General features: G+C 39.1%; 1 protein-coding gene across 3 annotated transcripts; it reads right to left on the reverse strand.

Annotated features, from left to right (window-relative positions):
- Positions 1-13: 13 nt before the first annotated feature.
- Positions 14-25,189, reverse strand: RTCA (RNA 3'-terminal phosphate cyclase). 3 transcript variants are annotated; one of them, XM_047725608.1, is made up of 11 exons: positions 24,925-25,189; positions 24,736-24,836; positions 22,811-22,954; positions 17,319-17,442; positions 16,863-16,921; positions 15,365-15,506; positions 14,641-14,765; positions 12,621-12,679; positions 5,849-5,943; positions 3,526-3,630; positions 14-372 (listed from the first exon to the last, which is right to left on the reverse strand). In XM_047725608.1, the coding sequence occupies exons 1-11, from the start codon at positions 24,967-24,969 to the stop codon at positions 271-273; spliced, it is 1,101 nt and encodes a 366-aa protein (XP_047581564.1). In that variant the 5' UTR covers positions 24,970-25,189; the 3' UTR covers positions 14-270. The 3 variants fall into 3 exon arrangements, with proteins under 3 accessions (XP_047581564.1, XP_047581566.1, XP_047581565.1); XM_047725610.1 differs by lacking the exon at positions 24,925-25,189 and having other exon boundaries at positions 22,811-22,969; XM_047725609.1 differs by lacking the exon at positions 24,925-25,189 and having other exon boundaries at positions 22,811-23,032.
- Between the last annotated feature and the right edge of the window lie 273 nt (positions 25,190-25,462).

Genomic DNA, 25,462 nt, shown 5'->3' on the forward strand with positions numbered 1-25,462 from the left:
CAGGTGGAATGAATGTTCTATTTCAATACTTTAATACTGAAATCAGCTATCATACACATCCATCAGCTCTTTTATTTCCTTGTCCTTATCTCAGGAGATAGTCAAAGTAAGATTAATTTGATGGAGAATTCTCAGCAAATCTACAACACTCTGTACTTCATCTCCATGCTTATGTCAGGTTCTTTAATAAGTTACTTCTTATTCATTATTTTCTAGTATTTATGGATTAGTGCAATAAATCATTGAGGTATTATTTAAAAGGCAAATACCCTATAGATATGGATTTGTCATTCCAATTCCTTGGCATTCAATAATATAAGTGTCTTTAGATGCATCTTCTTCATCTTCTGATTTCTTCACAGAGAATTTAGCCTGAAACCAGAGAAGTGTTTAGTATATAATTAATATGAGGAGGGATGAAAGGAGAGCCCACAAATCCTACTTAAAAAGTCAGGTAATTAATATCTAACTCATTTTATTGAAGCAGCTAGAGGCACAAAGATCAAATGACTCATGAGAAATTCAGTAGTCTGGATATAAAATATTTTGCTCCAGAACCATGACTCTTGTTCAGAAATAATGCTTGTGCAGTTCTGTCAGAATGTATAGCCTGCCAGAATGTATAGCCACTCCGTAACCACTGAATCAAAATCCCAGGATGTCTGTAGGCTAGGCAATAATCATTTTTAAAATCTCAACTGTTAACTGTAACATACCTTCACTACCTACTTCCTAAATTTTTTCTAAAACGGGGCACTGAAGCATTTATACTTCTCTTATTTTGTCAAGTATCAAGTTTTCAATTTCCCTCAAATTTTTCTTGCCAATTTTATTCCCTAAGTATGCTATTCAAAAAAAATCTAGTTCAGAGAAGGAAGGTGGGGGGAGGCTCTTCATCTTTACTGGCTTAACAGTGTTATTTTTGACTTGTTAACGAATTCAAGTTTGGCTTTGAAATATACAATCTCCATTACTGTATTCTGGAAACATTTTTTTTTTAAAGCTACTGTGTTCATTCTAACAAAACAATTAAAATCAAAACAACTGAGTGGGTTTAATTTGTAGCAAAGGGATTTCAAGGGTGCCTAAAACCTTAGGAGTCTATGAAACACCATTTGAAAACCATCACTCTGGGGCCCTGTTAAATAATAATATTCACAAATTATTCCAGTTTTAGTCTTATGTGGCAGTGTACTGATACACAGTAATACTGAAAATTATTGCTGAAAGAATACACTGAATTCTGAGCTATATAGCCAAATTATTTATGTAACTACATATGCATAAATATTTCTTCACACTGTAAGCATTATATAAACATGAAACATAGGAACAGTCAAGGAAACCATTTCTAACCTATATATAAACATATTGAAAACTACAAAAATTTAGAGCTGGAAGGAGTCTTAAGGGACTATGCACCAGTCTCTGATTTTACAGATCAATTATCTGCACAGAGGCACTGAAAGGCAAAGCAGCTCACCCAATGTCCCTCAGTTAAAAGACACCAAAGCTAAAAAGAAACCAGAGCTATAAATGCCAGGTCACAGTACTTTTCACTGGGTACTCACTTCAAATAACATGTCAGCGCCTATTACATGCAAAGTACTATAAAACAGAAGATCAAATGAATACAACTTGGTCCCTACTCTCAAGGAGATCATAGTCCACAAAGAAAGACAGCATTAATGGAAATACAGCATTATGGAAATACAGCATTAATGGAAAAATAAAAAATACAGCTAACGATCTCTTGATATCAAATATAATTTGCTTTTAATTCCTATTAGCCTTTTCCTACAACTGAACCAAAATTTATCCAAGCTTTTTTCTTTTTTAAAAAACTTATTTATTTATTTTATTTTAATTATTATTTTATTTATTTTATTTATTTATTTTAGAAACAGAGAGAGAGAAAGAGCACAAGCAGGAGGGGCAGAGGGAGAGGGAAAGAGAATCTCAAGCAGACTCTATACTGAGTGCAGAGTCTGATGTGGGGCTCGATCTCACAACCGTGAGATCAAAACCTGAGCCAAAACCAAGCGTCGGAAGCTTAACGGACTGTGCCACCCAGGTGCCCCTTATCTATGCCCCCATGTTATTAAAAATCGTACAAATAAACTGGAGGGAGTAGGGTAACAGTGACTTTGTGCTTAGTACACGTTTACAGTGGCTTTTTTTAAAAACAGTGTGATTTATAATTTTTAAAACTACTTAAGGTCAGCACCTTCATAAAATTCTGACTTATAAATTTTATATCACTTTATGAAATTACAAAGACTATATATAGCAAAATGGAACTATGCAAAGTTACTGGAAAAGGCAAGAAATGAAGCTGTGTGCATTAAGTGTAAAAAAAAGTACAAAGAGAAAACACTTTTCAGGGGAAAATACCTAAAGGTCAACAGTGGTTTTACTAGCAAAAGGGAATTATGGCACTTTTTTCCCCTTATTTTCCAAATTTTCTATAAAGAAATTATATTAGTTCCAGGTGAGATTTAACATGTTAGTCACTTTTTTAAAAAAGGTACAATAAAAGTCACTTTTTTAAAAAAGATACAATACTAAATCTTATTTCACAAAAAACTGTAAATCTAGTCTTAACAAAAGTTAAGAGGACTGGTATGAAAATTTCAGCAAATATTCCATTCTACCACAGAATCACAAGAAAATGAAACATTTAAATTATTATATAAATATTTAAGTTTATGACCAATTATAAATCCCCTATGATTTGATTTCATAGTTCTCACCAAAACATCTTTACTCTGTAAGGCTATACCACATGTGGGCTCTGATGTATGCCTTCCTGGCATACATCAAAGTGCAGTTCTGCCACTAAGAAACTATACAGTCTTGAGCAATTAATTGAATCCCTCTGCCTTACTTTATTCACATGGAAAATGGGAGTAATAAAAAACAGCCATCTAAAATGGTTATGCAGAGGTGCACCTGGATGGCTCATGAGCATCTGATTCTTGATTTCGGCTCACGTTGTGATCTTGGGGTCCTGGGATTGAGCCCCACGTCGGGCTCCACACTTGGCGGGGAGACTGCTTAAGATTCTCCTTCTCCCTCTGTCCCTCTCCCTAGCTCTTGGCTCTTTCTAATAAGTAAATGAAACCTTACAAATAAGTAAATATGGGGTGCCTGGGTGGCTTAGTCAGTTAAGCCTCTGCCTTGGCTCAGGTCATGAACTCAAGGTCCTGGGATCGAGCCCCGCATTGGGCTCTCTGCTCAGTGGGGAGCCTGTTTCTTCCTCTCCCTCTGCCTTTCCCCCTGCCTGTGCTCACTCGCTCTCTCTTTCTCTCTCAAATAAAGAAATAAAATCTTTAAATAAATAATAAAGTGCTTATGCAGAATAAGATGATGAAGTAAATTGCTGAGTTAGCTCAATGTCTGCCACACAGGAAGTACTAGGTGAGTGACACCAATTATGATAATCATTAAATTTTCTGTCTATTACAACCTGACTCAAAACTGGCTACAATAAAAATCAATTACTCTCGCTAATGGAATACTCACCTTTGCTAGTTGTTCAGCAAAATGGATAGCCGTTTGTGTATGGAGTGTAACTGGTCCTGTTTTTATTCTGGAAACTCCACAGGCTAATGCCATGAAAATGATCAGCTATTAAAAAAAGAACAAAGAAGAAAAATTTCGCACGTTTACTAGTATTTGGAGTTAAAATTCTACTCCTTACCACATAAAAATACTATTAGAAATCAAAAGAGCTAAAATAATTTCTACTTCTATTATCATTCTGAAGATGATAAAAAAACCTGTGTCACCTGCAGTCTATGATATCATACAGAAATGCTTAGCAGCAGTCATTAACATAGGTTTGCTAAAATTACTGTTTAAGAATAAAATATAGAGTTGGGCGCCTGGGTGGCTCAGTGGGTTAAGCCGCTGCCTTCGGCTCAGGTCATGATCTCAGGGTCCTGGGATCGAGGCCCGCATCGGGCTCTCTGCTCAGCAGGGAGCCTGCTTCCCTCTCTCTCTCTCTCTCTGCCTGCCTTTCCATCTACTTGTGATCTCTCTCTGTCAAATAAATAAATAAAAAAAAATATTTAAATAAAAAAAAAAAGAATAAAATATAGAGTTAAAAGCTAATCTATTTAATCAGACCAACTGTCTCTACAAGCTGGAATATGACAAACTTCTTCCACTCTCTAAAATTACATTTTAACAGGTAAATAAATACACTAATACAGAATTACTGGGAGTATAGAGTACACCAGGGTAAGAAGAGACTAGAAACAAGGGTAATTGTCTTAAGAAACTAGTTAAAGCAGTGGGTGGGGGGTGGCGCCCGGCTGGCTCAGTCAGAGGAGCATTCAACTCTTGATCTTGGGGTTGTGAGTTCAATCCCCACGCTGAGTGTAGATTACTTAAAAATAAATCTTTAAAAAAAAAAGAAAGAAAGAAAAGAAGAAACTGGTTAAGAAATCCTGAAGAGTATATTTTTAAATACAGATTGCTGATTTGAGATTAAGGAGAAAAAAGTGTGGTAGAAAAAAAGAAAATCTATCAAGACAGTGGACCATAAAAAGATCTTACTTGGAAACATTCACCAGTATCTCTCCATATAAGCAGATATGTTAAGTTTCAGAGGTCTATGACACATCCAAATGGAAATACTGACAGGCGCAAGGGATATGAATTTGGAGTTAAGGAGAAAAGCCTGAGCCAATGACATAAATTTGGGAGTTGTTTGTATACAGATGGTACGTAAGCTGTGACATGGGACGAAACAACTGAGGAAGTAAATACAGATACAGAAAAGATGCATGAGCCTGAGCCTAGGGATTCTCCAAAATTTAGAAGTTGGGAAGATGAAAACAATAGTAATAACAAACTAGCAAAAAGACTAGAATACACAGCCAGGGAGAAAAGAAAGATAATAATGTTTCAGGGAGCAAGTGAGAGGGGTGCCTGGGTGGCTCAGTTGGTTTAGCATACAACTCCTGATTTTGGCTCAGATCATGATCTCAGGGTTGTGAGATCCAGCCCTGTGTCGGGCTCTGTCCTGGGCGTGGGCCTGCTTAAGATTCTTTCCCTCTCCCTCTGCACCCACCACCGACTCTAAAAAATTTAAAAATTAAAAAAAGAAAGCAAGTGAGGAAAATATTTCAAGAAGGAAAGAGCGACCCGTTGGGCCAAATGCTGTAGCCAGGTCAAGCTGAAAACTGAAATGTGAGGTATGTTAATTCCAGAATATTTAAAAACTGGAACTAGGACATGCCAATTAGTCTTCAAAAGTCAATGATTAAAATTTATATTCAGACCTAATCTCAGCTGGTCTACCTGAGACCCCTGAGCTCCAACCCTAGTTCCCCACGCAGTCCCACTTCCGCTCCAACAAGATGAAACAAACTATCATGAACCAGGAGAAACTCGCCAAACTGCAAGCACAAGTGCGCATTGGTGGGAAAGGAACTGCTCATCGAAAGAAGAGGGTGGTTCATAAAACCCCTACAGCAGATGATAAAAAACTTCAGTTCTCCTTAAAGAAGTTAGGGGTAAATACTATCGCTAGTATTGAAGTGAATATGTTCACAAACCAAGGAACAGTGATCCACTTTAACAACCCCAAAGTTCAGGCATCGCTGGCAGCGAACACTTTACCACCATTACAGTCCATGCTGAGACAAAGCAGCTGACGGAAATGCTACCCAGTACCTTAAGCCAACTTGGTGCAGACAGTCTGACTAGTTTAAGAAGACTGGCTGAAGCGCTGCCCAAACAATCTGTGGATGGAAAAGCACCACTTGCTTTTTACTGGAGAGGATGATGATGATGAAGTTCCGGATCTACAAGGTCTCTCTCCTGTGAGCATGCTTACCTGGTCCTGCAGATACTCATCCACAGCGCCACCGTGTCTGAGATTTGCTAAGAGCATTTCAGCAGCTTCAATTCCGACCTTGTCCGCATTTACACCTATGACAGACACGATGGGAAAAAACTAAATCATGAAGAGGCAAAAAGTTGAATTAATATATCCCAGTTAGCACTGGTGTAACATTTTTTTAGGCCTCTACATTCACCCAATGCAATTTTTAGGATAAGACCTTTAAAATACTTAGTCTTCTGGGAGCTTAGCACAGGCAAATCATTTGTATCTTTAAATGAACCTAGTGGAGGAAAAACCAGGCTGCTTTGGCCCTGTTTTAAAAGTACTAATTATGAGGGGCGACTGGGTGGATCAGTTGGTTAAGTGTCTGACTCTTGGTTTTAGCTTAGGTCATGATCTCGGGGTCACATGGGGCTCTGCACTCAACATGGAGTCTGCTGGAGATTGCATCTCTTTCTCCTCTGCCCCTCCTGTTTGTACACTCTCTCTCAAAATAAATAAATAAATCTTTAAAAAATAAAAAAAAAAAAGTACTAATTGTGAAACCAATTTATAACCAAGTTATGATCCCATAATGCTATGCCTCAACTTCAAATTTAAAATTTGCAGTTTATATGTATTATAATTAGTCTGCAGGCAATTCTATTAGAATTAAAGAATTTTTTAAAAGTCAGAATTAATTTTCATCTAAGGAAGAACAGACAAAAATTCTCATATCAAAAAAAATTCTCATATTAAATATTGTAAAATTTTATTCCTTTAAGACTTAAACAGACATTATCTTATTTTGAAAATAAGACAGAATATTTATTGCCATCCCCTACTCCCTGCTTCTCCACATGCCCCAAATCTTTATACAACGCTAAATACAAAATAAGGCTGTCAAAAGTAGTAGAATATCAAATGATTTTTTTTTTTAAGATTTGTATATTTATTTCAGAGAAAGAAAGAATGAGCAGGGGGAGGTGCAGAGGGAGAGAGGGAGAGAATCCTCAAGCAGACTCCCTGCTGGGCACAGAGCCTGACCCAGGACTGGATCCCAGGACCCTGAGATCATGACCCAAGCTGAAATCAAGAGTCAGCTGCTTACCCAACTGAGCCACCCAGGTGCCCCTCAAATGATTCTTTTAAAGTATTTACTTTAAACCAGAAGAAGCCCCTGGCTACAAATAAAAATGTCTTTTAAGGCATGAGAATGTGGTTAGTTTTTATTTCTATTTTATATTTGGAAATTCATTTGACTACATATATGCCTCAGTAAGATTTCCCAGAAAAGTGGAATTTTCAATATTTTAACTGTTTTTCCTTACAATGGTTACTATAATAAATATCTTCACAATATCCATCAGTCAAGTACATAACTGAATGAAGTGACTTGGAACATGTGGTATGAATCTCAACTACTCAACCTCTTCTCTTTCCTCTTCCAAGTGGAGATGGAAATGGAGATGATAAAAGTGGCAAAGCTGTTGCAGGTATTAGAGGTAATATTTATAAAGCACATATTACCGTGACTGGTTCATAATAAACTATTAATAATAAGTCAATACTGAGTACCTAGTATGTGTGTCCCACCACTAAGTAATAGTAACTGGTTCCTTTGGTAAGGCAACATAAGAAAATACTCATATATTAGAGAATCAGAGGATAAGCAGGTACTAAACTGTAAGGTATAAACAATATCCCCAATGAAAGTTCAGAAAAGGAAAAGACTATAGCTTCTAGAACAATTAGAGAATGTTTCATGGAGCATAAAGGACTCAACGTGAGTTCTTGAAGAATGGCTAAAATTTGCACAGAGGATGAGGGAGAAGGAAAGAATTTCTGGCTTGGCAGTATTAGTGAGCAGCAGATGGGCTAAGATTTCTCTGCCAAGCGGTGAAGTATTTCCCAGAGCCGTTCACACTCCCTCTCACCCAGCTGCCTTGATAGTGAATAACGGTACAAGTGGATTTACATCATTACCAGCTATTACTAGAGGTCTGTGGCAACTCAACAAAATGAAGAATATATGAGAAATCTGCTTATTAGTACTATTCCACACAAAAGAGCAAAATCCTAATTTCCTCTGAAATGTTAATGTTTTTCTATGGACAAATAATCATCTGGTATTTTGGGTATTTCTTAAAAAGGTCTCAATTTTGATGGTTTGTAACAGCAAATTAAAATTTGCATTCAATGATTTGGGTGTTTTCTAGCTTATAAAAAGGACAATATTACAAAATGGTTATAGATTAAAAAGAGAAGGTCAAAGGATTGATTTTAGGACATTAGAGGGATGCCATGAATTACCACATAAACTGAAGGAGGGAAGGAAAGTGCTTACTCTAACCTGGGCAATTTCCACATGCAGGAAACAGGGACTGATAACCAGAGGCACAAGTCATCTTAGCTGACCATTGTGCCACCACAGCAAAGAACATAACTGAGCAGCACCTGGGCAGCTCAGGCGGCTAAGCGTCCGACTCTTGATTTCAGCACAAGTCATGATCTCAGGGTTGTGAGATGGAGCATATAGCTTAAGATTCTCTCTCTCCCTTTCCCTCTGCCCCTCTCCCCCACTCACTCTCTCTCTCCCTCTAAAAAAAAATAAATAAAAATTAAGAAAAAAACGTTTAAAGAACATAACTAACTGAAAGACAAGAGCAAGCAAAGAATACACAACAATGTAAAGACAAAATATATCCCGTCCATACTGCCATCATATAAAGTTGGAAGAGGTCCTCACATACAGCTAGTGGTCCAATCTCATTTTTCAGAAAAGGAGAGCCCAGAGTTGCCATGCAGAATCATGGCAGGACTGAATATTCCGTCCTCTCATTCTCAGTCTGGTGCTCTGTTAAAATACAATGCCTCCATCCAAAGCCCCAGGACTCTCACACAAAACCAAACCTCACTTTTGTTACAACATCAGAGAATGTTATAGCTGGAAGGACTTGAGAGATTCTCCAGGCTAAGTCTCTCACTCAATAGATAAGGAAATGAAGATCAAATTAGTTTTAGTGACTGAGACAGTGAAAAATGACTAGTTCACAGGTTACTGTTCCTACCACAACCAACGGCATGGACAAGCAGCTAATGTTGCTTCAGGTAATAACTCTTAGACGTTAGCGTTCAGGGTCTGGTAATGTTCTGGTTAATTTCAGTCAGAAATGAAAGGGGACATTTTCTCCATCAGAAATGAAGGGGAACAATGCAAGCTACGACATTCTCTCTGACATCCTTAAATATATACGCAACCTAGGCTGAGCGATAAGACCCCAAGCTGCCTTGACATTAACTAATGACATCTCATTTAACATCTATGCCTGCTAGGAAACAAGGGAGAGCACCAGCAGGAGTCAGTCACTCTGAGCAAGTATGTTGCCCTATCATCTATTCCCTCCTTCTGTTATAACTCTAGAAATAAGTACTGTGCACTCTGAAACTGTATTGTCCAAAGACAACTTCAAAGTATAAGTGGTCTCATATGACGAAGTAAGGAAAAGTGTTGATGGAATAGTAGACATTTTTCAGAGCTGACTGGAAAAGTTCATTCTAGGTGTTGCTGATAACAGAGTACTAGTCGCTTTACAATCTCAATGCAACATATCTAAAACTATCATCTACGCTGGCAAACTAACTCCACCTCCTATATCACAATTTGTGTTTTCAGTTAGCCAAGCTAGCCTTCCTCACTTCCCATATGCAACTGGTCACCAAATATCTACTCTCAGTCCTAATACCCTTGTTTTTGGAACTCCCTTCTCTAGTCCCAGTCACCACTTTCCTTCATATAGGCCCTCACCATTTCTGACCTGAACAGCTATAACAGTCTTGTCCTCCTGCCTCCAAAATGGTTTTCTTCTTATCATCCACATATCTATCAGAATTATCTTTCTAAAGATCTGATATTACATTCCTCTGTAAAATCTTTATGTTTTCATGATGAAACTCAAAGTCCTTTCCACGGCCTATGAAGTGCTTCAACATCTGGCCTCTGTTAATCTCTCTAACCTCATCTCCACTCCCCCACTCCTATACCTGTCATACTTGGTTGTACTGCCCAAACAGAGAATACAACTCTTTTATGTCAGCACTGTCCCATGTCCTTCCTCCTTAGCTCACTTTGTCATCTGGCTAATTTCCACTTATCTACAGAACCCTTTCGAGGATCGCTGAATGGCAGAAGCCATATTTGGAGTCAATCAGCCCCCAAAGGAGAATTAGCTGTTCTTCCCCTGTGTTTGGGAATAGCAAAATCATACTGTCCTGTCTCCTCTGCCAGACTAAGCCAGGAAGCAGGACAGTGGCTCTTCCACCATGACCATAGAATACACTACCTGGCACATCTTGGTACCCAATGAAGTCATATTCTACCCAATGCCTGTCTAGCACTTATCACGTATAACATGGGCTTCTAGTCCCTGCTTTATATTTTCCATTATCTTTGCTTTCTCAAGACTGTTAGGTACAGGGAAGAATCAATGTGGTTCACTATCCATATTGATTCCTCCCCATATCTAACAAGTAATTAGCATACTCTAAATGTATTTTTGATCACTACTTCTCAAACTTCATTGTACATCAGAAGTATCCAGTGAGCTTGTTTTTTTTTCCAAATTTATTTACTTACTTATTTTTTATTGTGTTATGTTAGTCACCATACAACACATCGTTGGTTTTTGATGTAGTGTTCCATGATTCATTGCTTGCGCATAACACCAAGTGCTCCATGCAATACGTGCCCTCCTTAATATCCACTGCCAGGCTCACCCATACCCCCACTCCCTCCCCTTTAAAACCCTGTTTGTTTCTCAGAGTCCAGTCTTTCATGGTTTGTCTCCCCCTTCGATTTCCCCCAACACCCTTCTCCTCTCCATCTCCCAATGTCCTCCGTGTTATTCCTTATGCTCCACAAATAAGTAAAACCATATGATAATTGACTCTCACTGCTTGACTTATTTCACTCAGCATAATCTCCTCCAGTCCTATCCATGTTGATACAAAAGTTGGGTATTCATCTTTTCTGATGGCTCCAGTGAGCTTGTTAAAACAGATTCTTGGGCCCAACTTCCAGAGATTTTAATTCGATAGGTATGAAATAAACCCCCAAACTTGTATTTCAAACAAATTCCAAGATGATGCTGATACGCTGCTGGTCCACCAATCACACTTTATATAGCACAGTTTTAAATAGAATTCAGTTATGTCATATTCATTATGTCATTATGATTTTACTTATTCCATTATGTTGATAAGATCTGATACCCAACTGGTATCTATATCTACCAAGTGAGCAGACTAAGATTTACCTGAAACTTTTTATTTTTGGCAGTAATAAATGTGGATAAACAGAACTGCAAGGGTAAGTACCGTTTGGTTTTTTTTTTAAGATTTTACTTATTTATTGACGGAGAGAGAGATCACAAGAGGCAGGCAGAGAGAGGCGGGGAAGCAGGCTCATACTGAGCAGAGAGCCTGATGTGGGGCTCAATCCCAGCACCCTGAGATCATGACCTGAGCTGAAGGCAGAGGCTTAACTCACTGAGCCACCCAGGCGCCCAGGTGAAGTACCTTTTAAAGATCTACAAAGTAGCGATAAAGTAAGCAGCTACCACACAAGTAAGAAGGAGTCCAACTAGAAGTGACCTCAGTGGCAAAAGTAACTTCAAATATTACAATCCAATGTATACACATATCTCCTCTCCCAAATATACTAAATCTTAACTACACTTCCCTTTCACAAAAGTATTCAGTTTTTTGAAATCACCAATGTAATAACTAATGCAGGGAAGATTCACCAATAGACACTAAAACCACTGCATGAAAGCTGTAGAGGAATAAGATAATCAAATGGTCTCAAAGTATTATCCCAGATGACTTTATTACTTTTAAAAAGGGAAAGGATTTATAGCCAACAGACCTGGAAGACATTGTTTTAACCAAGTGATCACAGCCAGCTTTATCAATAAAAGACAAACTGACATTATCACCTACCCTGTTATGATACAATGGAATGCACCTATTCCTACTAAATATAAATTCATGTTTCACCTGAATATATCTAATCATGAGACAATCAGACAAATCCAAATTGTGGGAAATCCTATAAGAAAATGGCCTGGACTTTTCAAAATGTCAGTATCATGAAAGAAAAAGCAAGGTGAAACTATTCTGTAGTAGGAAAGAAACTAAGTATAGAGATTCACAGACCTGTACCCCTGGGGCTAATAATACATTATATGTTAATAAAAAATTTAAAAATTAAAAAAAAAAAGAAAAGAAAAGAAATTAAGTAGACATGACCAATTAGCTGAGTGGTCAAAAAAACAAAACACTGCTGTAAAAAATATTTTGGAAACAACTGGTTATATCTGAATATAACAGACAAATTCTCTGGGTGTAAAATGCTATTGTGATTACTTAGGTATTACTCTCTGGACATCCATGCTACGGTATTCAAGGGTAAGACAGTATCTGCAACTTACATTGAAATAGTTCAGAAATTCACAAACTTGTAGCTAAAAGTTCACTACTGGTAAATCTTGGAGAACAGCGGATGGATGTTCATTAGCTGTTCAACTTTTCTATAACTTTGAAATTTTTCTAAGTATAAAGTTGGCAGAAAGACTGAAAGTCTAACTGACTCTAAAGCATAATCTATTAACCATATCCTTTTACACTTACCATCAATCATGCTATAACATTCAAATCCTAACAGATAATTGAAAAGTTTTACACTAGCACTGGAAATTGTGGACCCCCATTCATTTATCTGTACCTCGTTTACCAAGCGATGATCCAGCAAACAAACAGCCGGTGGATGTCTCAGCAATAATGCTATATAGGAAAAAAAAAAAGTATTACTATCTATGGTATATTCTAAAATTACATGCAAATACAATACAGTGGAATAGTGATTATTAAGTATGTAGAATTAGATCTATCTAATAAATTGCAAAAGTGAAATTCTTCATATAGGGAGCAGCACAACTAGCATAGTCCAACTTCATCAGAGCATCAGTATCCTTCAGCACTTCCGACAAGAAGTCACACAAGATTCTAACCGTTTCACATGCAAGGAATGACTCTCCTTGAAGTTCTGCCATCCACAATAAAAGATACCATTTCTATTATACTATAAAGTATTTTATGAGCGGCGCCTGGGTGGCTCAGTGCATTGAGCATCCGACTCTTGATTTCAGTCACCAACTCAGGGTCAGGAGATCAAGCTCTATATGGGGCTCTAAGCTCAGGGCAGAGTATGCTTGGGATCTCTCTCTCCCCCTTCCTCTGCCTCTCTCCCCACTCAGGCTCTCCCACTCCCTTAATATAGACTGCTATATAATTAGGATGTTTTATATGAACCTCATGGAAACCACAAAACTAAAATATTGGTACACAGAAAATAAAGAAAACACCAAGAGAAAGAACACTACCCAAAAGTCATCAATCACAAAGGGAGCAAGAGAAGAACACGAAAGAAACAGAGGACTACAAAAACAACCAGAAAACAGTTAACAAAAGGGCAATAAGTATATATCTACCAATAAAAGCCAGTAGCAACTCAAGTGTCCATTAATAGAGGAATAGCTAAAGATGTGGTATGTATATACACAATAGAGTACTACTCAGACATAAAAAATGAGATCTTGCCATTTGTGTGCCAAGTGAAATAAGTCAAAGAGAGACAAATACCACACAATTTCACTTATATGTGGAATCTAAAAAACAAAAGCTCAAACAGATCCATAAATACAGGACAAACTGAGGGTTGTCAAAGGGGAAGGGATGGGGGATGGGCAAAATGGGAGAAGGGGAGTGGGAGATACAGGGTTTCCAGTTATGGAATGAGTAAGCCACAGGGATGAAAGGCACAGCATAGGGAATACAGTCCATGGTACTGTAACGGCATCATAAGGTGACAGATGGAAGCTGCATTCATGGTGAGCAAAACATAACATACTGTCAAATCACTATATTATACACCTCAATGCCAACCACACTTCAATTAAAAAAAGGAAAGATCTTTCTACAGAGATGTTTGGTTTTGCTTTAGTTTTTACTTTTTTTTTTTTAAGATTTTATTTATTTGAGAGAGAGAGAGCGCGCATAAACAGGAGCAGCAGCAGAGAGACAGGGAGAAGCAGGCGTTCCAACGAGCAGGGAGCCTGATGCAGGGCTCCATCCCAGGACCCTGGGATCATGACCTCAGTCAAAGGCAGATGCTTAACCCACTCAGCCACCCAAATACCCTGTTTTATAGTTTTTAGATAGAACTATCAAATGTATGACATGCATTTAAATCCTTTAATAGAAACTCTGAAAGATACTTTTTATCCACAAGAGACACTCTCATACTTCAAAAAATTAAAGCATTTTTATATTTAAATCAATAACTCCTAATTAAATTAATATAATTATTTTCTAAATAGATCTTTGCCAGATCTAACATTTACATGTCAATGGACTTCACATTTGAGGTACAGAAAAACAACTGGAAACGTCTCTCTTAGGATCAGCTTCAAAGACTAACTTCTGATTAGTTTAAGAGCCATCTTAAGAGTGAAAGAACTCTTACAATGTAATGAAAAGCAAACCATACCCAGAGGAAAATTCTGAATAAAATAATGGTCTTAATTCATCATACTGCTGTTTTAGGTAGGAATGTCTGTAAAAATATGCCTTTTTAAAACTGTACTATTTCAACAGAAAAACTAAAAACTACAGATCTTTCACTTAAACAGGATAATTATTTCAGAGCTCTCAATCAGTACCCAGGAAAAAGTGTATTGTCTCACATTATTCCATTTCCATTGCCAAAGGCTTGGTCTTTAGGTTCCTGAACAGGCTGGATGTTAACATAAAGATCCCTAATCTCCTTTCTGATGCATCTTACAGCAGCCGCTGCCATATCTTTTGCTACCTATTGTGGCAAGACAGAAAAATAGAATAAAAGAAATTAATGATTATTTTGACAATTATTTTCAAGCCTTCAAAGGAACACACAATAATTAATAACTTTTATGTGCATTATATAAAAACTAGACTTTCAAGAGTAAAGAGCATAGATATTTAGGAAAAATTTTTAATGAAAAAAAATCTATTAAAAAATTATGTGCTTTAGGGGGACCTGGCTGGCTCAGTCAGTAAAGAATGCAACTCTTTTTTTCTTTTTTTTTTTTAAGATTTTATTTATTTACTGGAGAGAGAATGAGAAACAGAGCATAGAGGGAGAGGGAGAAGCAGGTTTCCCACTGAGCAGGGAGCCCAATGAGGGACTCAATCCCAAGACCCTGGGATCATGACCTGAGCCAAAGGCAGACACTTAACCAACTAAGCCATCCAGGCACCCCATGGACTGGAGCATGCAACTCTCAATCTCAAGTGTTTAAGTTCTAGCTCATGTTCAGCATACAGAGTATTTAAAAATAAAATCTTCAAAAAAAAAATTGAGTGCTTTCAATAATTTCAAAATTTATATGACGTAATACCAAAACCCACATACACTTCCAGACAACTTACTTTAAATGGCAAAACACCAGCAACAAAAGCTCTTCCATATATTTTAGTCACAGAGCCACGGTCAGTTAAATTTATTGGATTCAACTGTTTAACTGGTGACATTCGGACAATCACTTCACCACCCCCTTTTGGGTAGTAGCCCCTACAGAAAGTATAACAAACACTCACATAAACTGCTTGTACAACAAAAATAAAGCTAAACATTTACAACAAAATAACACGTGAATGATTTCCAAACATAGAGTTCATGTTTGAAATTTCCAAGTAATGTTTTGGGTCTGTACTGTCCAATATGGTAGCCACAGACTGCATGTGACCATTTAAATTTAAATGTAATTTAAAATTCAGCTCCCAAGTCACACTGGCCACATTTCAAGTGCTCAACAGTCGTATGTGGCTAGTGACTACTATATTGGGCAGATAGGGAACATTTCCCTCAATGTAGAAAGTTCTTTTTGACCGTGCTGTTTTAGAATATAAGCTCCTTGACAGCAGCACCTTGTCTGTTTTGTTCCTGCTATATTCCAGAGCCCTAAAATAACATCTGGCAAGGTGGAGGTCCTCAGTAATATATGATGAATACTGAAGTAGGTAAACACTAACAAAATTGTAACTCAAATACTGAGTGTCACTTTATTCTACAGAGGACACTGGCAACATAAAGAAGAGAGTAACAGAGCTCCTATCCACAAGGATCTCCCCATCTGATAAATACATGGCCACACAGACAACATACTAGACCACACCAGGCTGTAAAAAAGACCACAAGAGAGGTACAAATATGAATTCCAACAGAGAAACACTCATGGACAATTCACGCAAGAAATTACAGGTTACACTATGAAAAAATAAAGGATTTCTAGTTTTTAAGAGAGCAGGAAAGGAAAAACATGAACAAAGAAATGAAAACCCAAAGGCAGAGTAGGTTTAAAGAGCAAGTAAATGTGTGTTAGAATACATGGGGCATGGGGGTGCAGGGAATGAAGCTAGAAAGGTAAACTGGAACAAAGGACCAAGACTGTAGCACACTTAAATGCCTCATGAAGAAATCTGGCCTTGTTTTTATGTGGCAGAAGGGAAGCCTTGGAGAGAAAAAATCTGAAAAATCAATGTGTTCTTTGGAAAATGACTGATTTGCATTGTGGAGGAGAGTCCCTTTTATGACCCTGCCATGCTTAATCCACCTTCTGCACACAGAAAGTACTCAGTCTGTGCTGAGCATGGATAACACCAGATGTGAAGGTCCCTCAGTGTAGCGATTCCCTTGAAAATATTTCTCCCTAGAAACAAGCAAAGACCATATGTGGCTGCTTTCAAGTCCCCATGCCCCCCTGCTGCTTTCTGTTTTTAAGCCCAGGAAGCACAATTATTTCCTATAAACTCTATTTCCTAATTACTACAAGAAGTAGTGGGGTCCAGAATAATTCTCTAATGTCTCACTTTCTCACAATTTTAAGTATAAATAGTGGGTCGAAGGGCTAACAAATACGTAACTTACCTCATTTTAATATCACAATTAAATTTGAAACCAAATTTTTCCACAATTGGCTTGAAAACCTGAAAAATCAGTTTATTGTTACTTAAACCACAAATACTCACTGATTCAACACGCATATTTATTAAACAAAAGTGCTCTGCACTGAGCTGGCAAGAAGGCACTATGGATAAATATTGATACAAAAATACATAGGAGAGTTCTATTTTTCAAATAAAATAACTGATATGTAAACCAAAATTAAAAGTTTAACATTTAATTGTTCACTATCTACACTGTTCTAAGAATACAACACAAAATCTAAACACAATCCATTACCCTCTCCCACAAAAGAACTAGACACCATGAAGAAATGAACAGGTATGCACACAAACCACTCAGGATATATTAAATAGAGGATAGAGATTCAGAAGAATACATGAGAGATCATCTCAGTTCATCAACAACAAAGGCCCTTACCATAGCTGTGTAATCAATCTGTGGTGCCATTTCAGCATTAGTTCCACCTTTTAAACGAAGCTCTGATGGAGAAGCAGCAAAGAGAACACAGGGCATTGAGACCTGCATCAAGAGGCACACACTCCTAAGAAGGCAAAACAGGATTAGCCACATTTTCTTTTTAAAGTCTCAAGAACATGGTGTTACTACACATCAAAATGAGCCGAGCACAGACAACTGGGAAGGCAGGTATGTAACCACAAGTCTAAAGTTTAAAAACACCCCATTAAAAAAGAGGGGGCACACTTGGCTGGCTCAGACAGTAAAGCATGCAATTCTTTTTTTTTTTTTTTATTTCTTTTCAGTGTAACAGAATTCACTGTTTATGCACCACACCAAGTGCTCCATGTAATACGTGCCCTCTATATTACCCACCACCTGGCTCCCCTGACCTCCCACCCCCCGCCCCTTCAAAACCCTCAGATTGTTTTTCATAGTCCAGTCTCTCACGGTTCATCTCCCCTTCCAATTTCCCTCAACTCCCTTCTCCTCTCCATCTCCCCATGTCCTCCATGTTATTTGTTATGCTCCACAAATAAGTGAAACCATATGATAAACTGAATCTCTCTGCTTGACTTATCTCACTCAGCATAATCTCTTCCAGTCCCATCCATGTTGATACAAAGTTGGGTATTCATCCTTTCTGATGGAGGCATAATACTCCATAGTGTATATGGACCACATCGTCCTTATCCATTCATCCGTTGAAGGGCATCTTGATTCTTTCCACAGTTTAGCGACCGTGGCCATTGCTGCTATAAACATTGGGGTACAGATGGCCCTTCTTTTCACTACATCTGTATCTTTGGGGTAAATACCCAGTAGTGCAATTGCTGGGTCATAGGGAATCTCTATTTTTAATTTCGTGAGGAATCTCCACACTGTTTTCCAAAATGGCTGTACCAACTTGCATTCCCACCAACAGTGGAAGAGGGTTCCCCTTTCTCCACACCCTCTCCAACACACGTTGTTTCCTGTCTTGCTAATTTTGGCCATTCTAACTGGTATAAGGTGGTATCTCAGTGTGGTTTTAATTTAAATTTCCCTGATGGCTAGTGATGATGAACATTTCTTCATGTGTCTGATAGCCATTTGTATGTCTTCATTGGAGAAGTGTCTGTTCATGTCTTCTGCCCATTTTTTGACGTGATTATCTGTTTTGTGCGTGTTGAGTTTAAGTTCTTTGTAGATCCTGGATATCAACCTTTTGTCTGTACTGTCATTTGTGAATATCTTCTTCCATTCTGTAGGTTGCCTTTTTGTTTTGATGACTGTTTCCTTTGCTGTGCAAAAGCTTTTGATCTTGATGAAGTCCCAAAAGTTCATTTTCACTTTTGTTTCCTTTGCCTTTGGAGACATATCTTGAAAGAAGTTGCTGTGGTTGATATCGAAGAGGTTACTACCTATGTTCTCCTCTAGAATTCTGATGGATTCCTGTCTCACGTTGAGGTCTTTTATCCATTTCGAATTTATCTTTGTGTATGGTGTAAGAGAATGGTCGAGTTTCATTCTTCTACATATAGCTGTCCAATTTTCCCAGCATCATTTAATAAAGAGACTGTCTTTTTTCCACTGGGTATTTTTTCCTGCTTTGTTGAAGATTATTTGACCATAGAGTTGAGGGTCCATATCTGGGCTCTCTACTCTGTTCCACTGGTCTATGTGTCTGTTTTTATGCTAGTACCATGCTGACTTGGTGATCACAGCTTTGTAGTAAAGCTTGAAATCAGGTAATGTGATGCCCCCAGTTTTGTTTTTCTTTTTCAACATTTCCTTAGCAAATCGGGGTCTCTTCTCATTCCAGGATTTAGGATTTAGGATTATTTGCTCCAGCTCTTTGAAAAATACCGGTGAAATTTTGATCGGAATGGCATTAAAAGTATAGATTGCTCTAGGCAGTATAGACATTTTAACAATGTTTATTCTTCTGATCCTAGAGCATGGAATGGTCTTCCATCTTTTTGTGTCTTCTTCAATTTCTTTCATGAGTGTTCTGTAGTTCCATGAGTACAGATCCTTTACCTCTTTGGTTAGGTTTATTCCCAGGTATCTTATGGTTCTTGGAAACATGCAACTCTTGATCTCAGGGTCATGAGTTCAACCCCCATACTAGGCGTAGATCTTGCTTTATTTTTTTTTTAAAGACTTATTTGTCAGAGAGAGAGAGAGAGCACAAGCAGGGGGAACGGCAGGCAGAGGGAGAAGGAGACTCCCTGCTGAGCAAGGAGCCTGATGTGGGGCTCAATCCCACGACCCCAGGCAGATGCGAAACTGACTAAGCTACCCAGGTATCTCTAGAGCTTACTTAAAAAACAAAAACAAAAACCAAAACACCTCAGTAACTAAGGAAATCCTGAATCTTAAAGACAGCATTTCTGGGGCACCTGGGTGGCTCAGTTGGTTGAGCGAATGTCTTCAGCTCAGGTCATGATACTGGAGTACCACAATCAAGTACCGCATCAGGCTTCCTGCTCAGTGGGGAGGTCTGTTTCTACCTCTGACCTTCCCCCTCTCATGCTTGCTCTCTCTCATTCTCTCTCAAATAAATAAATAAAAGGAAAGACAGTATTTCACAGAAGGAACGGGCCTTAAATGATCAGCAAATCTAGGTTTGAATCTACCTCATTAGTCAAGTAATCTTTAAGTTACATAGAAGTAAAAAAAGAATTTTTTTAAATAAAACTGTTCTTATAGTTTTTATAAAAGGATTCTTGAAAGTGCGATCTATGAAAATCCATTTAATATAGCTAAAGCCTAAAAATACAGCGAAGAAAACAGAGTCAATTAAATTGTAATAACTTTTCTACAATGACAAATAGTTACACACACAAATCAAGGCCGAGGTCGAGAAATACTTAAATAATTACATCTGAATCTCTACCATGCACAAGGCATTGTTCCAGATATCAAGATACAGTACTTACCATCCTGGAGTTTATGATATGACAGAATAATCTTTTACAAAGACTGACAGCTGACTAATTTACATTGAAGTAAGTTTAAAGGAAATAATCCTTGCTGTAACTCACCTCTGGTCATTATAGTAAAATAATGTGAGAAATCACATGAATTAATTCTAGAATATGCAGTATTTTATAAAATGAAACCCTTGGTCAGATTATCTACATGAGCTGTCACATTCATACAGATTGTGGTACAGATTAGACATAGCCTCTAATACCAAAAGACAGACCTTTACTTAACCTTCTCATGTTAACAACGCACATGTACTGAAATAAACAGTTTCTGTCACTGACAATGCATTTCATTTACTGACTGCGTAACATATTAGGTATTATAAGAGAAAACATATACAACATAATCCCTGTTCTTAAGGAGTTAAGTGAGGAGCAAGTGAAAAAACCTGGAAATGTTTAGTTTATAGCAAACCATAAGGTTAACACTACTTAATTTCTCAGTGTTTATTCCCTCTGAGGACTCCGAAATTTAAAGTGTTTTCCCCTCTCCACAGATAAAATCAGATTCTAAGAATAGTAAAGAAAACCTCAGGGACACCTGGGTGGCTCAGCTGGTTAAGTGTCTGCCTTAGGCTCAGGTCATGATCCTGGGATCGAGCCCTGTATTGAGCTCTAGCCCTGTACTGGGCTCCATGCTCAGCGGAGAGTCTGCCTCTCCCTCTCCCTCTGCCCCTCCCCACCATGCGATCTTGCTCTCTCCATCTCTTTCTCAAATAAATAAATAAATAAATAAAGCTTAAAAAAAAGAAATTAGAGGAGAGTAAGAAATTGCAAAAACAAGGGTAGACACCTGAGAAAACACATGGTACTATAATCACAGTGTAAGATAAAAATGTTAGAATGTGAATAAGTAAGATACATTTCTTGCTAGGAAAAAGCTTAGTTTAAGTCTCATGAATGGAGCTGGATTTGCAACTTTAAACTCATTTCCCATATAGTCTAGTGGATTAGAAGCCAGAAGGCCTACATTCTAATCTAGTTCTGTCCCTGACTCCATGACATTGGGTAAATCACTCAACCCCAGAGGCTCTTTATTCTCTCATTCACAAAGTGGAGGAAGAACTGGAAATAGATGGTTTCTATTTTCCTTCTTGCAGCTTCAAAATTCTGTAATTCTGTTTTAATCTTTACATAGTTGGTTAACTATCTAACTTCCCCCCTTCCTATACAGGAGAATATCCAAAATAACATGCTGGCTATAAATAAAGATACCTCAAAATTCCTTAATCTCCTTAGAAAGTTCTCAGTCAGAAAACCTCACCTTAGGCCTGGCAGCAGGTCTCTTTTCACAGAGGTCTATTCACACCATACTCAAGTCTCACTTATCACTAAATATTTTCTTTTTTTTTTTTTAAGATTTTATTTATTTGTGAGAGCGAGAGAGAGAGCATAGGGTGGGGGTGGAGGGTGAAGGGGGGGCAGAAGGCAAGGGAGAAGCAGGCTCCCCACTGAGAAGGAAGCCTGATTCAGGGCTTCTTCCCGGGACTCTGAGATCATGACCTGAACCGAAGGCAGATGCTTAACCACTTAACCGACTAAGTCACCTAGGTGCCCACTAAACATTTTCATAAACTAAAATAATCAAAATCTATTAAAACAGTTTCTGATACAAAGTAGCATCAGGTTTACATTACTAGTTCTTGTTTTATCAAATTTCCCAGTAAAAATAGGATTTTGGTAAAACAATACGGTTTACAATAGCAATCAGCCAAATAACTCAGAAAACAAAAAAATGTGCTCTCTGTGTGTTATCAATAAAAGGAGGAATTCTTGGAAAAGGATAAAGGCTCAATTTAATTGTTAAATATCCATTTTCCAAAGGGGGGACCCCAAGATCAGATCTAAACATTTCTAAACAGGGTAGCATAAGTATCTATTAAAAGACAACAAAAATACCTAGACTAATAGTAGAATATGGTCCATAAATAGCAGCAAGCCAAGAACTAGATAGGCTACATACAATGCAAAAACTACTCTTAATACAGAGCATAAAAACTTGGTCATTTTCCCACAGTCCATTTCTAAATAATAAAAAGAAACAAACAGGCTATACCATGCACAAAGGAAAATTCTAGATTTAAAAATTAATAAGCAATTAGATACCCAAAACTACATCATTTCTGTCCCTAAAAGGTTAGTGTTTTATCTCCATTTTAAAAGTGAAGAAGTGGGGTGCCTGGGTGGCTCAGTGGGTTAAGCCTCTGCCTTCAGCTCAGGTTATGATCCCAGGGTTCTGGGATCGAGCCCTGCATTGGGCTCTCTGCTCAGCAGAAAGCCTGCCTCTCTGCCTACTTGTGATCTCTGTCTGTCAAATAAATAAATAAAATCTTAAAAAAAAAAATAAAAAAATAAAAGTGAAGAAGTTAAAGCCCAAAGAAGTTAAGCAACTTGTCTAGTAATGGTAGGTGGTACCTGCACCTGAATCCAGGTCTAACCCTAAAACCCATACTTTAGTGGAAGATAAGTGATACATACCCTGCTGTCTTGGTATCTGCTGTGTGGATTCCACCTTTAATCTTCTCTGGTGTAAATATTATTTCTGTTGAGCCGATTTCTGCTCCCTCCAATTGCCCACCACACAAATCTCGAATCATTTCCAGTCCAGATAAATGTTGAGGCCTTCAGGTCATAATACTGCATCAAAACGTGTGTATTCAGACTGCCTATAGCCCCACATTTTATGACCCATTTATAAAACTGCAATGGCAAGAAAAGAGCAAGGTCTAACCACAACAAGTGCCATATCTTCAGTGTCAGAGCTTCTTTTGAGTTTTTAGGGACCCAGACTACCTGCTTGAAGGCATCATTTGGTTCCTTCCAAACCACTTACTTTAGCTAAAAGCACATACATCGATGCATTGTTGCAAATGAGAAGTATACAGAGAGGAAAGCTGAAAACCTATCCCAGGGCCACCAATCTCACTTGCATGTCATTGAATAATCTATGGAACCTGTTATGGGCTGAATGGTGTTCCTCCAAAATTCTTATGTTGAAACCCTGACTCCTAATACCTCAGATTCTGACTCTATTTGGCGTTAGGGCCTTTAAGGAGGTGATTAAGTTAAAAAAAGATGGGGGACAGCTGGCTGGCTAGCTGGCTGGCTGAGTCAGTACAGCATGGGACTCTTGATCTTAGGGTTGTTAAATCAAGCCCCATGTTGGATGTAGAGATTACTTAAACATAAAACCTTAAAAAAAGAAAAGAAAAGAAAGAAGCAGTTAGGGTAAGCCCTAATCTATTCTCTGTGGTATCTTTATAAAAAGAGATTAGGACATACAGAGACATCAGGGGTACACATGCACACAAGGATGACCATGTGAAGAGGCAGCAAGAGTGAGGCCATCTCCAACCCAAGAAGAGAGGCTGGAAAGAATCTTCCCATATGGCCCTCAGAGAAAACCAGCCCTGCCAGCACCTTGATCTTGGACCTGCAGGCTTCAAAACAGTGAGAAAAATAAATTTCTGTTGTTTAGGCTACCCAGTCTGGTATTATGGCAGCTCTAGCAAACTAATGAAGTACCTAACACATTCTTAATAAATTGGATTTTCCTTCTGGTGAAATTGATTGCTGCAAACAACTGGTATGAATAAGGTAATTAATGTTTGCACACATTAATAATTGCCTTTTAATAATTTCAAAATGGAATGTGGATAAAATAAAAGACCAAGAGATTGCTCATCTATTACAATGTCCAAAGGAATCAGTTTGGCTTCAACCTGGGTCCCCTTCTAATAGGTGCCTATGCCTGAAACTTAGCTATGACCTGCTTGGTTTTGCAGGCAGAACGAAACAAGTTCAAGGGTCAACTTGGTTCCTTGTCCACAACTGGTAATTCTGATTGTACGCGTAACTTCTTAGAGGTCTGAATGTAAGCTAGAATAATATGTTAGGGTCCTTGCCTGAGCTAGGATTCTGAAATGTGCAGCAGCAGAGAATACACTGGTTAAAAAGTGGGGTTTCCTACCGCCCTCCCGGCTGTGCTGTCCTGAACCCTCTTGCCCTTTGCCGCAACCTCTCCAGGTACTTAATAAGCCCAATGACGGGAGAAAACATTTAAAAGACAACTCATCAGGAGACTAGAGAACTTTAGCTATATAGAATGAACGCGGGCCTATTTTCTCAATTTGCCCCTTCAGGCTGTCAAGACCGCACAGCCCCTACTACCGCTAAACGCCCCAGCTGGAGCGTGGTGCCCCGGATCATTGAGGCTGGCTTCAAATTCCTCAACCTTGGGGCCGGTTCTAACAAGCGTCACACCCGGGCTGCCAATTCCCCAGCCACACAGGGCGACCCAAACCCCAGGCCCCGAAACAGAAGCCCGTCCCCCTCCCCTGCCTGGCGCTCGCTCACCCGCACCCCCTAGTCCCGCGGCCCCGCCCCCCAGCGCCCCGATTCACCTCAGGCCAGGCGTGCTGCGGCCGGCTCGGATCTTCTGTACCCGCAAAGGGAGGCCCAGGAGACAGCTCAGAGCTGTAGACACCCTCAGGATCTGGCCGCCCTGCCAAGGGTGTGGGTGGGAGAGGAGAGAAAAAACATCAGACGGGGAAGCTCGCTTCCCTCCGCCACCGGCCCTGCCCGGCACTCACGCCTTCCATGATCCCGCCGTCCACCTCCACCAGCTGAGCCGCCATCGGGGGCGCCCTGCGGTCCGGCCCGCAGCGACAAGGCCTCTGCCGGAATGGGAGGAAGAAAAGATGCTCGCCCCGGCCCCGCAGCTCCGAAACTTCCGACCCCGCTTGGGCCCGCGGGGGCTTGCGGAAGCACGAAAGCTGCGCCGGCTCCCGGGAAACCGGAAGCAGCTGAAACAAACCCTGACACTCCGCGCGGGGACCCGGGATCTCCGGGCCCAGCGGCAGTACGCGTGCGCGCCACGGCGCTTATAAAGGCGGTGCCCAAAAGATGCCGTCAAATCAGACACTCTCCCGGCTAGGCGGCGGCGGCCTGGCAGGCACCCTGGGGCTCCGCAGTAGATTCGTCGCTTGAAAACACCAGCCCCCTAGCACGGCAAAACACGCAAACTGAAGAAACTCAAACCAGATTCTCCGGTTGTCTCGCGGGCTTCTGCAAACATCTGTGTTTATCTCTTTTCTCAAGGATGCTGCTGTTTCCAGAGCTGACGAATTT

This window comes from Lutra lutra, chromosome 4, assembly GCF_902655055.1.
Source record: "Lutra lutra chromosome 4, mLutLut1.2, whole genome shotgun sequence".
NCBI classification, from domain to species: Eukaryota; Metazoa; Chordata; class Mammalia; order Carnivora; family Mustelidae; genus Lutra; species Lutra lutra.